At 40.9% G+C, this 11,265-nt stretch overlaps 1 protein-coding gene across 1 annotated transcript in view; it reads right to left on the bottom strand.

The window, feature by feature from the left end:
- Positions 1-318: 318 nt before the first annotated feature.
- Positions 319-11,265, bottom strand: part of Paxbp1 (PAX3 and PAX7 binding protein 1) — a 28,369-nt gene continuing 17,422 nt past the window's right edge. Inside the window, 8 exon segments of the mRNA XM_040750502.1 lie at positions 319-1,223; positions 2,644-2,798; positions 4,809-4,955; positions 7,827-7,893; positions 8,503-8,579; positions 9,116-9,237; positions 9,736-9,880; positions 10,778-10,977. Of these exon segments, the coding sequence (XP_040606436.1) occupies positions 1,106-1,223; positions 2,644-2,798; positions 4,809-4,955; positions 7,827-7,893; positions 8,503-8,579; positions 9,116-9,237; positions 9,736-9,880; positions 10,778-10,977 (1,031 nt within the window). The 3' untranslated portion in view covers positions 319-1,105.

Here is an 11,265-nt window from a genome sequence, read left to right as displayed (position 1 = left end):
GGAGAAAGGGCTTGACACTGTACTATGCAACTATCTGGCTTTAAGAGTACGCACTGGCCTGCTAACAGCCTCATGTATGAATCATCTGAAATACTCTCAACTTCGTCACCAGCAAAATACAACCAAGGATGTATTTAAAAATTAATTTAATGCTTGGCTAAAGCTTAATTACACATAATTATCAAACAATAGTCCTTAATTTCTGAAAAGTTCCTCTTTTGAAAACCAGAATCAGAAAGCATTAACTTTAAAACAAGTTTGAGTATTTACAAAGTGGTATAAACATTACAGAAGACCACCAAGAGTAAACTGCCTGGGTGCGTCTAGACAGCAAGGCATATTCTTTATTGCATATATAACTCACATGAGGGATTTAAAATATGATGGACGACAGAAACTCATGTATCTGTAAGCTGGGCAGAGAGTAAAATCATGAATGAGAAAGGACAGTCAGCTAAACCATGCAGTAAGTTTGTGGGCTTATTGCCAAAAATGAACTGATGTCCCACCCCAAACTCTACTGTACGCATCATCTAGAGCTCATATTAAAGCCACACTGGCTCCAAAGCTGATGCACAGACGTCCCACTCACTCAGTAACAAAGCCCATCACTCCGCTCTCACTGTAAGGCAGCACAGCACACGGGACAGAAATGCTAGCCACGCCCCTCTGCTGCAGCAGGGCAGCTTTCCCAGACGACTGCTACTGGGTCATTTCTGTTGTTAAAAAGCTTCCTCTGTAGAAAAACACTGCAAATTTCCAGCATGAAAACCCATGGTGGTAGAAATATATACATATAGATGTGCATAATTACACAATTTACACTGCACACACATCATTAATAGAGGACACTTAAACCAAGTTAATTTAATGACGATACAAAATATTTCCATAAACAAAATATGACAGGCAGTAAGGATAACATTCATAGACTCCTAGAAATAATCTGAATTCCTTTCCTTCTGAAGAAATCACATTTAAGGACACAGTATTAATATAATATTTTTGTATTTAAACAATCAGTTATCTTACAGTTTAAGAAACTTTACATATATACAAAATTTACACATTGGGAATGCAAAGCAAACATTTTTCGGTCTCAGATCTACTTTCCTTCAATCAGAGACTTAAGTTCTTTCACATTGTGGTCACTTGCAACAGACACAGCATGATCCAAAGCCCGGACACTTGCAAGAAGTTTCACTATCTGTTTTATGTTTTCTCTAAAAGAGGAAAAACAGAAAATCATGTTATATTGAGATAAAATTTGTTCTTGAAATTACAACTACCTTAGTGAATCTGTAAAACAACTTTTTCCCAGGCATACATTTTTTAAGTACTGAGAACAAGAAAAGCAGCTACAACATGTTTGAAAACATCTGCAGGGCTGGGAAGATGGCTCACAGTATAAAGAGGCTTGCCACCAGACCTAATGTGGAGCTCGTCTCCAGATTCCACACAGGTAAAGAAAGAGCCAAACCCTGGAAGCCATCCTCTGCCCTCCATACATGCACCATGGCAGAATGCACACCACTCTCAAAACAAAACAAATAGGGAAAAAATTATCTGTTATTTATCCAAATAACACATGTTTAAATGACTGGCCCCCAAACAGGAAATTCATTCTAAACAGAAACAGTTTTATTTTGACAAATGATTTTCATTAATATCTAGGAAGAAAAGCAGTAAGATACCAAACCCCTTTGGAATTCTGTCTCTCTGTTTCCCAAGCAGAGAACCCCCGCTCTTGTGAAGTACTACTTACTTAAACAGAAAACCTTAAGTCTTCATTATCAGCCTACAAGAGACAAACTTCAACTCCTTTAAAATTGACTCAATAAAGCCTAGTCCTGCTTTCCTTATCGGTCCTGCCTTAAGTCAATCCACCTTATTATGAAGAAACTCAGAGATAGAGGATGGGAAAATACACATCTCCAAGTCTCCCTCCAGGGTTACTCAGTTCAGAGAAAACAACGTCTCCCAAGCTCCAGTCACACCTATGTTTACAAAATGCTTAGGCTTCCCTGAGCCCACTCTGAAGCCCAGCAGGCCTTGAACTGACATTCTCCTGTCTCAGCCTCCTAACAAGAAAGCTGAGGTTCACACTTGTGTCCAGGCTGGGTTCTGTCCTAGAAATGTTTCATGAAAATTAGAAACAAGCTGTTCCCAAACAACGAGGAAATGGCCTTTAGTCCCTGATACAACTCAAGAGAGGTGAAGGCTCGAAGCCTCACTTTACCACAGCCCAAACATCAGTGGCTGCTCTCTCCAGGCTTCACAGACAAGGGTCTCTGTATCCTAAACTCTCAATCTACTCCATTCTTCATGGCACACAAAAATACAAGTTTATCCACTGCCCCAGGATGGCCCTTACTGTAAGCTTTCTCTACAAGCATCAAGATTTAATGTAATGGAAAAAAAGACAGAAATTGTACAGACAAAAAATTGTGTATTTTGGTAGGTTTGCAACAGTAAATAAATGTACAATTTAAAAGAATATGATCAGTGTACATCATATATACATATATAATGTAATGAATTTGTTTAAACAATAAAAGGAAACAAATTAAAATGACTATTTGATTTAATATTAAATCTGACTACTAAAGAAACTATCATTTTATTAACTGAAAAATAAATTACCTTGCATTTCTTTTTTCCACATCAGAGCACCCAATACTATTTCTGTAAATTGTATCTGCTAAATGTACAAGATATCGGCAAAAATTTTCTAGCTGAGAAATAGTTCTTTCTCCTTTCAGGTTCACAAACCACTGCTTGGGGAAACAGTTGATTACCTATGTAAAAGATGCAAATAAAATAGTTAAAACAGAATGAAATATCAAAAAGCTAAAGCTAAAGGTACGTAATGGCTATTATTTACTACTACACAAGGTATCTTTTTAAAACCCTGACTTTCTACATTAACCCATGTCTGATTTTTTACAATGCATCATTCAAAACAAGATAATGTTCCAAGTATTTAAATAGACATAAAATTGATAACTGGTTGCCTTTTTTTCTTCCAGTTATCAATGTGACTTAAGCAAACCAAGCTCCCCCGCATAAAAACACACGTATAAACTTTCTTCCTTCACGAAAACTTTGGTGAGCAGCAGCCACGTTGGCTGCAAGAACCGTTAGTCCAAAGTAAGACTAAGACTACACCAGAGATACAATACACAGCAAGATCTTAACCCAGTGGACAGGGGATTGCAACATTTTGGCCTTTGTGCCCAGGCTTATGCAGCACGAGACCGGTTCCCTCAAGAGGACAGTCTTCTTTGGGCAGCTGTTATCCAAACAGGTAAGAAGGCTGCCTCTATTAAGAAGCAAGGGCTACTGAAGAAATGACTTATCCCAGGGACACAGCAGGTATAAAAGAAGCCAAAACATCTCATTCCAGAAAGAAAGCTCACTCTTAGAAAGATGGGACATGTTCATTAGTAAGAACCATTGGTGTGGTTTGAGGTCCCTGGTCTCTGCTACATCATGGGCACTCACTGGGACCCTTCCTGGACATCCCATTGCTGCCCTGTATCAGGGCCCTGGATTTGCAGGAATGACACCCCCCATCCCTGCGTGTAAAAATGTATGGATACAGGGTTTACTGGATGACTCACTGTGTCACAGCTTCCATGATGACATTCCCCCTTTCTTTTCTTCCCCCTAAATCTCATTTTGTTTTATTGGGGGAAGGCATGATGGGAAAGTAAAAAGATAAAAACAGGGGAGGACGAGCTCTATGATTGCAGGCTGCAGAGGTCTGCTTCTAAAGTTAGCCACATTCAGGGTTAAGGAACAACCGTTAGCAGAGATGCAGAACCTGATAATCTAAAGGAGCAATCTTAGATGAGCTCACACTAAATCACATTACAAATAACTGCCTGTCACCTTCAGAGATGCCAAAGTTGTCAAGGTCAAGAGAGAATGAAGCATTCCACCTGACTAAAGAACACTAAAAAGACTGGTTATAAAGAGGGATATTTTTTAGCCAGGCGGTGGTGGTGCACACCTTTAATCCCAGCACTCGGGGCAGAGGCAGGCAGATCTCTGTGAGTTCGAGGCCAGCCTGGTCTACAGAGCGAGTTCCAGGACAGGCTCCAAAGCAATACAGAGAAACCCTGCCTCAAAAAAACCAAAAAAAAAAAAAAGTATTTCTTCTGTCAGTGAAGATGTTTTTACATTACTGGAAGGCACTGGAATAAGTCACTAAGACTAGCCAACAATAAAATATCAGTGTGAATGCCCTGATACTAATGGCTCTGGTCTAGCTATGAGGAGTAACATTCAGCTTTGCAAGAAATGTACACAAATATTTTCAAGGTAGTAAGGCTACATATCAGAGATTTAGCTAATTTATATTAATTTAATAACTGTTGTAAGTGTTGATGATTATCACAAATACATGTTTTTTAAACCATCAAATTATATGACCTATGGCTGTAAGTAGAAAACCCAACAATATTAAAATTAAGTGAGAGAGAATTATTTTGAACTGCTCAAACCAACCACCAGCCCTGAAATTACTCCTAAAACAAAAATTTAATTGATATCTACAAAAACACTCACAAATCCATATATAGACAGATACACTTTTATATATCATTTCTTAGTTAAGACCAATTGTCTTATTTTGGGGAGGGGGGTTAAAAAATGTAACATGTTTGCTCCCTGGGTAGTTTAACTGTTAACTTTATAGCAAGTCCAATTGTCAACAGGAGTTTTATAACAATCCCGTTCTTCACACACAGAAAGCGGAACCTGCTTTGATATATATGCTTGACAGTGTGTGTCATCCAACTCACGTTTTGGGCTTTTTTGATGCTGTCATCTCCATATTCTGAATTCTGAAAAGCCATGAGAATGTATCTATTTAACAAGCCATCGATTGACAACTCCTGAAGAGTTTTGTTTGAGAAAATGCCATACCACTGGAGGAAATTTCCCAACAGCTAAAAAGAAAGAAAGCGTTATTGAGAGGCAATATAAGGCAATTATTAAGTACAAGGTAAATTAGTTACATACTAAAACACCAAATAAAATAAGATGGATGGATGCCTTGACAAGTATTAGTAAACACTTATGAGGTATTTAAATGTTTCCTGCAGTAAAAAAAATCTTCAATTTCAAACTTTTGTTAGCTAAAACATGAAAGGCAGCATGTAGCTAATGGGAGTCACACTGAACACCATACTGAGAACAGTGTAGAAAGTACTCTCAGGCATGCTATTTCCCAGATCTCTGACTCTTAACCTCCCCATCTTTACTGAGTCACACTCTCTGGACAGAGAATAATGAAGGTCGCCATCATGAAATGAGAGCTCATCCCATCCCACCACATGTCTAGTTTCCCAGTACTTCTTAGTTTAGTAAATGGTAGCATTATGCAGCTAACTACTCAGGCCAGAAGCCTCTTTGTCAAGTAATTCAACTCCACCTCCGTGCAACCTGTCAGCGTCTCCAACTCCTCTTTCTTCATTCCAGCTATCCCAGTGATTACAGCCAGCACACTAGTGTACCTTTCCTCAGGCAGAGTTCCAGAACAGAAACAAAGCTAGTCCCCTTTAAGAGAACAGTCATTACACACAATGGAGGCTCGAGGGTATTCAGAATTCTCTTGGAGAGCCCTGAAGACAGGCTATGCAGGCAGAATGGCCTCAATTAGACTCACATCTTGTCTTACCGATGGAACAAGACTGTAGGTAAGTCACACTGTGCCTCCCTGACCTACTACAAAAGAATGACAGACATTCTGAGGCTTCCATATGAAGGGTGCAGCACAACTAACATAACAAGAGTTCCAATTTTCATTATCACCGTTCTCAACCTACTTCAACACATTAGCTCTATACAACAGAAAGTCATCTTAAAAGTGGCCACTTGGTTGTCCTTTCCACACTAAAAACCAGGACTCTCACACCTACACTCAACCAACTTTCATCTAAAGTAAAGCAATTCAATGAAGAGGACTGTCTTCACAACAAATAGCACTGGAACAAAGGGATCTAATGCAGGCCCTACATCTAAAATAAAAACCATTTTTATTTTACTTAATTTTGTGTATTTGATGTTCTGCCTGCATGTGTCTGTGCACATGCGTGCAGTGCCCGAGAAGACTGGAAGAGGAAGTTCCTTCCCCTTCAACAGGAGTTACATATGGCTGTGAACCACCAGAAGAGTACCTGGGTCCTTAGTACTCTTAACCACTGAGCCATCTCTCCAGCCCCGAAAATAGAAATGCAAACAGATGGCACAGCTAAGGTAAACCCCAAGACTATGAAATTTCAGGGTGCAGGAAAGAGATTTCATGGCTCACTGTTAGGACAAGATTTCTAAGCATGACTTCTAAAACACAGACAACCTTAACAGGAGGAGGAGACAAATTAGAACCGTGGTGCTGAGAATTTAGCTCAGCTGGCAGGCAGCTGCATCCGAGGCCCAGAGAGTGCAGCATCATCTTAAGTGGTGCAGCTGCAACTCCAGCACTGAGTGAGAGGACAGAGTTCAAGGTCATCCTTAGCTACACACTAAGTCTGCGATAGGCCCAATTCAGCAACAACAAAAACCCACCAAATCATCTACATTTGGAATACTTGAATGAAAAGTTAACACAAACCAGAGACAAAGGTCCAAAACTCATCTCCCATGGCCCCTTCAGAACAGAACTCTAAGCTCAACAAGAAGAAAAGAGTCAACTTAAAATAAGAGGAAAATACCGAAGAACACACAGCAGGCAAGTACTTGAAACCAGGCGCAACACTACTCTGCAATGCGGAAAATGGAGAGGAAGGGGCCAGCAGAACCTCTTCCCCTGCAGCTGCTGTGAGCACAACACAGAGGGGCCCGCCTGCTTTCCACTCCAGTGAAATGAAGTGAGCACACACATCCATCTATCTCCACTTACTCCAACTGGAAACCATTTAAACTCCTCCTAGTTAGGAATGAACTGAACAGAAACAAGAACTCAAGAATTCAACTCTTAAACCGCACACCACACCTCACAGAATCCAACTCAGCAGTAAAATACAGCAACTACTGATAACGCACAATGCAAATGATTCTCAAACACTCACGGAGAGCCAGACTCACTTAGATGGTCCCTATTGTAGACTTCCACTGACAAGACATTCTTGCAAAGAAGACCACACAACACAAACCAATTAGGTGGTAGTCAGAAGTGGGCTAAACTACAAAGGGGAGTTTGGGAGAGATGAGTGTTTCATCTTGGTAGTGGTGACAACTGTACAACTGTACTTTATGAAAACTCGTGGAGCTATATACTGAAGAGCAAATGTGTGTAAATTCCTCCCCAAGGAGAAATGGAGAGAGACAGAATTTGATGGCTTCCTATAAGCTTCAGGATAAGGACAGTTTTTACATGACCCTACTGCTTCCCTAACCCTGGCCATCCTCAAGGCCACCAGAGGTGCCCATCTGAATTCCGTCAACACCACAGCTGGAAACATCGCCATCCACCTGCATAGTACTCTTCAACTCTACTGGAAACACTTCCTTCCGTCTTGGCCACTGCTATACCCTGAAACTCAGGAGAGAGTTGCTGTTCTAGCTGCTGAACACAATTCTCTGTGTTCAGTGCTGTGGCCTAGTTAAGTAGCCTATGGGATGGCCTGGGCCTTACTTTCAAATTTTCCTGTGAGATCATCAAACTCAAATAAACTTTTGGAATAATATTTGGTTATAAGATAAAGGGGTGCTGTGTGTCTTACAACAATACAAGCCTAAAGAGTTAAACAAAAATTCTTTCAAAACATAGACTAAAGTCCAAAAAATTATGTATTTTTAGATGGTCTATGAATACATACCTTGACAGAAGACCAAAACTGTCGTTGAAAAAATAAGTAAGGACCAGAATTTTTATTTTCTAAGACACTAAAAGAGAAATAAAACACAATCAATATCGTGTAAATAAATGCTATTTCATTCCTATCAACAAGAATGTCTACAAAGAATCAAGAACAGAACTCGGGAGTCTGCAGCTCGGGTGAGGCTCAGGACAGAGTGTACACTTAACATTCATCCCAAAAGCAACACATGGCAGGGGAAATAGAGACAGAGATAGGCTGGAGACAGAGAGAGAGAGAGAGAGAGAGAGAGAGAGGGAGAGAGAGAGAGAGAGAGAGAGAGAGAGAGAGAGAGGGAGGGAGGGAGGGAGGGAGGGAGGGAGGGAGGGAGGGAGGGAGAGACAGAGAGAGAGAGAGAGAGAGAGGGAGGGAGGGAGGGAGGGAGGGAGGGAGAGCGCGCAAAAGGAGAGAAATGGCAGAGGGACAGAGAGAAGACAAGGTCGAGAGAGGAGACAGGTAGATTTAAACAAAACGACAAAGCTGACTTCTGAGATGCTAAGAAACCATTTCCTCCAGTCTCTCTGAGGGACTGTTTTACTACACAGGTAAAGTTCCTGTGTCGAGCTACATTTCCTTTTCTAGACTATGAAAGCAACCATGGAGTATGCTGTGCTTCATGTCTGCGTGAATTACTTACTTTTTGGGATATAAGGGCATGAAAACATCATCATCTAAAGTTCTTCTCATCCTCAATAAAAGTGCTTTAAGATACACCTACGGAGTTAAAAAAGCAAATTATGTTACATCACTTTCATACTTACAACTCTACCAGATAACCTCTCAACAGCTACTAATCAACACAGCTATTTACAAATAAAGATTTAAAACCAACACACATCATTTTCAAAATAAGGTTAGTTGAAATCAACAACGATAAAAGGCTTTTTCAGTGAGCTCAGTGAGAGCAGTTTCCCATTTGGGGGTTAATATAAGAGTGTCTGGCCATTTAAACTCCAATCATCAGTATGGCTCTAATGGTTCCCTTTCTGTTCCCCCTCACAGCACAGTTTGACAGGGATCTCTGACCAGTCAAATTAGAAGGGGTTATGCTGGTGATAGACTGTCTCCCGCAGAGATTGTAAACTGAAAACTAGCATCTTAATTGTATATACTCCAGACTTTAATAGCCCAGATCACCCAACTGGGAGAATCAGATCTCTGGTTGGTTCAAAATAACCATTCATTCTCTTAAACTCTGGCCCATTTTCAAAAGAAGATAAAAAACTTCCCAAGCATAGCAACTAAAGTACCTGTGTATTTTTATTTTCGGCATTGACTACTGAAGGATAGCCGTTTATTAACTTTAGTGTGATTCCAACCATTCTTGAAGTCTGCGTTGTAGAAAAGGGATCCCACATGTGTTCAGCTATCACTGTTGCAAAACAAGAGACAAGATGTTAAAAACTGCAACTTATGTTTAATGCCAGATAGTGCTTTGGTTATAAATACCAGCATTGACATTTGTGCTCCCTTGTATCCCAAAAGATCTTATTTAGACAACCAAAATTTCTAATTAAATTCTAACTTTATTTTTAATTATTTTTTACAACACTACCAGATAATCTCCCAACAATTAAATAGGTTTCTGAAACAGTAATTTCTAATCTTACAAGAAAATGAACAAAACAGATATGTATGACTCCCCAAAGTATCTATTCAGTTTGCAATCAATCTTGAGTCTCTGAAAGCTACCTATTGATCAATTATTACTCTCAAGCCTCAGGCTAAGAATTTCCTCCTTTAACATCCCTGGGCCATGCAGGCGGTAAGGAGCATGGATTATATAAGGTCAATGATGAGATGGTCACGGGACTAAGAACCCTAGGCCTCTGAGAAGCCCAGGAGAACGAGGCCCCTGACGGATATCTACCTGTCAGTTTGGGAAGAATCACCTTCTCCACAATGGTGGGCAACAGAGCAACGTCCACGTCATCCTTCTCCTGTTCCCGCTCTTCACAACCATAGAACAGCAGAGACTCAAACCACAGCATGTATTCAAAGTCAGGGCACTTTGCCTACAACACATTAACAAGGTGATTCAAAATGTAAAGCAATATCTGCTTCTAACTTCAGTCATGCTAGAGTCACCTGCAGCTGAAACAAGCAAGCACGGGACAAAACAAAGCAGTATCAGCTGAGGCAGCAGAGGCGCAGGACCATGAGCGTTAAGAGGGGATGCAGATGACGCACACTGCTGGGTTGGATCCCACGTGGGACACAGCCTTTCTGTGAAGCTGGGACAGCAACGGGTGCTCCCGAAGTCCAAGAAAGCCGAAAGCTGTGGCTGAGGGACAAGCTAAGGAAGACTTCCAGTGACACAGCTGAGTCTCTGCAGTCACAGAAACAAGCACACAGCACGAAACGCTACGGATCGGGCACCCCCCCGAGTCCAAATTCCTTTAGCTTGTTAAGAGACGTCATCAAAAGCCCCCTTTTCCTTATTGCCTGCTCATCTCATTCAGTAACCATCAATCAGGATTGAAACTCTGTCAGTAACTTAAAAAGACACAATCATAACTGTTACAACCAGGGGCAAAATAGCTCTGCTCTTCAAACTCACACACCAGGAGAACGGGCTCTCTGACGTCTCCGTACTTCCTAGTTTGTTCACCCTTTGTTTTTCACGGTCACGTGGCTCAAGTCCTCATTTCACAACTGCCCTACTGTACTTTCCCATCAGAGTCCAAGTTCTCCCAGGATAAAAAGACTAACTTCTTGCTCTTTCTTCATGCTCATAACCCAGTGTTAATAAACACAATTTTGATAAGAATCAAATTTTATATAAACTGCAAGCAAAGAAAGCTTTTGGAGGAGTGATGAAAAAACTTTATTTAAAAACAGATTAACCTCAGATAGAGTCTATCTTAAATGATTATAGAGGTGCTCTTCCGAACCTGGTAGAAACCACCCACCTCAAGAGGGGTCCAGGTGAGGAGCTGCAGTCTGACGAGAGGGTTGAACAATTTCGGCAAACAAAGACCAATATAAGCGTCCTTATAGGACGTGTAGTATTTTGAACGCCATGCTTCAAACTGTGCTTTAATGCAGTCAATTGAATAGAAACTCTCAAGGACGTCTTCAAAAACTTTGCTGGATTCTTTCAAAATTCGATCTGGAACGAAAAGTTTGAAAGCAGCACAACACCACTTAGTGTTCGCAGCACACAGGATTACGGTCTTCACAGGTGAGGTGACTCAGCAGGCATGGAGCTTGTTCTCAATCAAGCCCCACAACCTGGGGACAGTCCTCAGAAGCCAGGACAACTGAAGCATGTTCCCAATTCTTTTCAAGTGACATGCCATGATGCTTACAGTGAGCCATTTCCAAAAGGCAATGGCACACATGACACAGAGAGATAAAGCACAGCAGTGAATGCCAGCATCTTCCAGTAGTGCTGCAC

This window comes from Mesocricetus auratus, unplaced genomic scaffold (assembly GCF_017639785.1).
Source record: "Mesocricetus auratus isolate SY011 unplaced genomic scaffold, BCM_Maur_2.0 Super-Scaffold_100008, whole genome shotgun sequence".
Lineage (NCBI taxonomy): Eukaryota > Metazoa > Chordata > Mammalia > Rodentia > Cricetidae > Mesocricetus > Mesocricetus auratus.
Note: the sequence above shows the minus strand (reverse complement) of the source record. Positions and strands in the feature narration are given on the sequence as shown.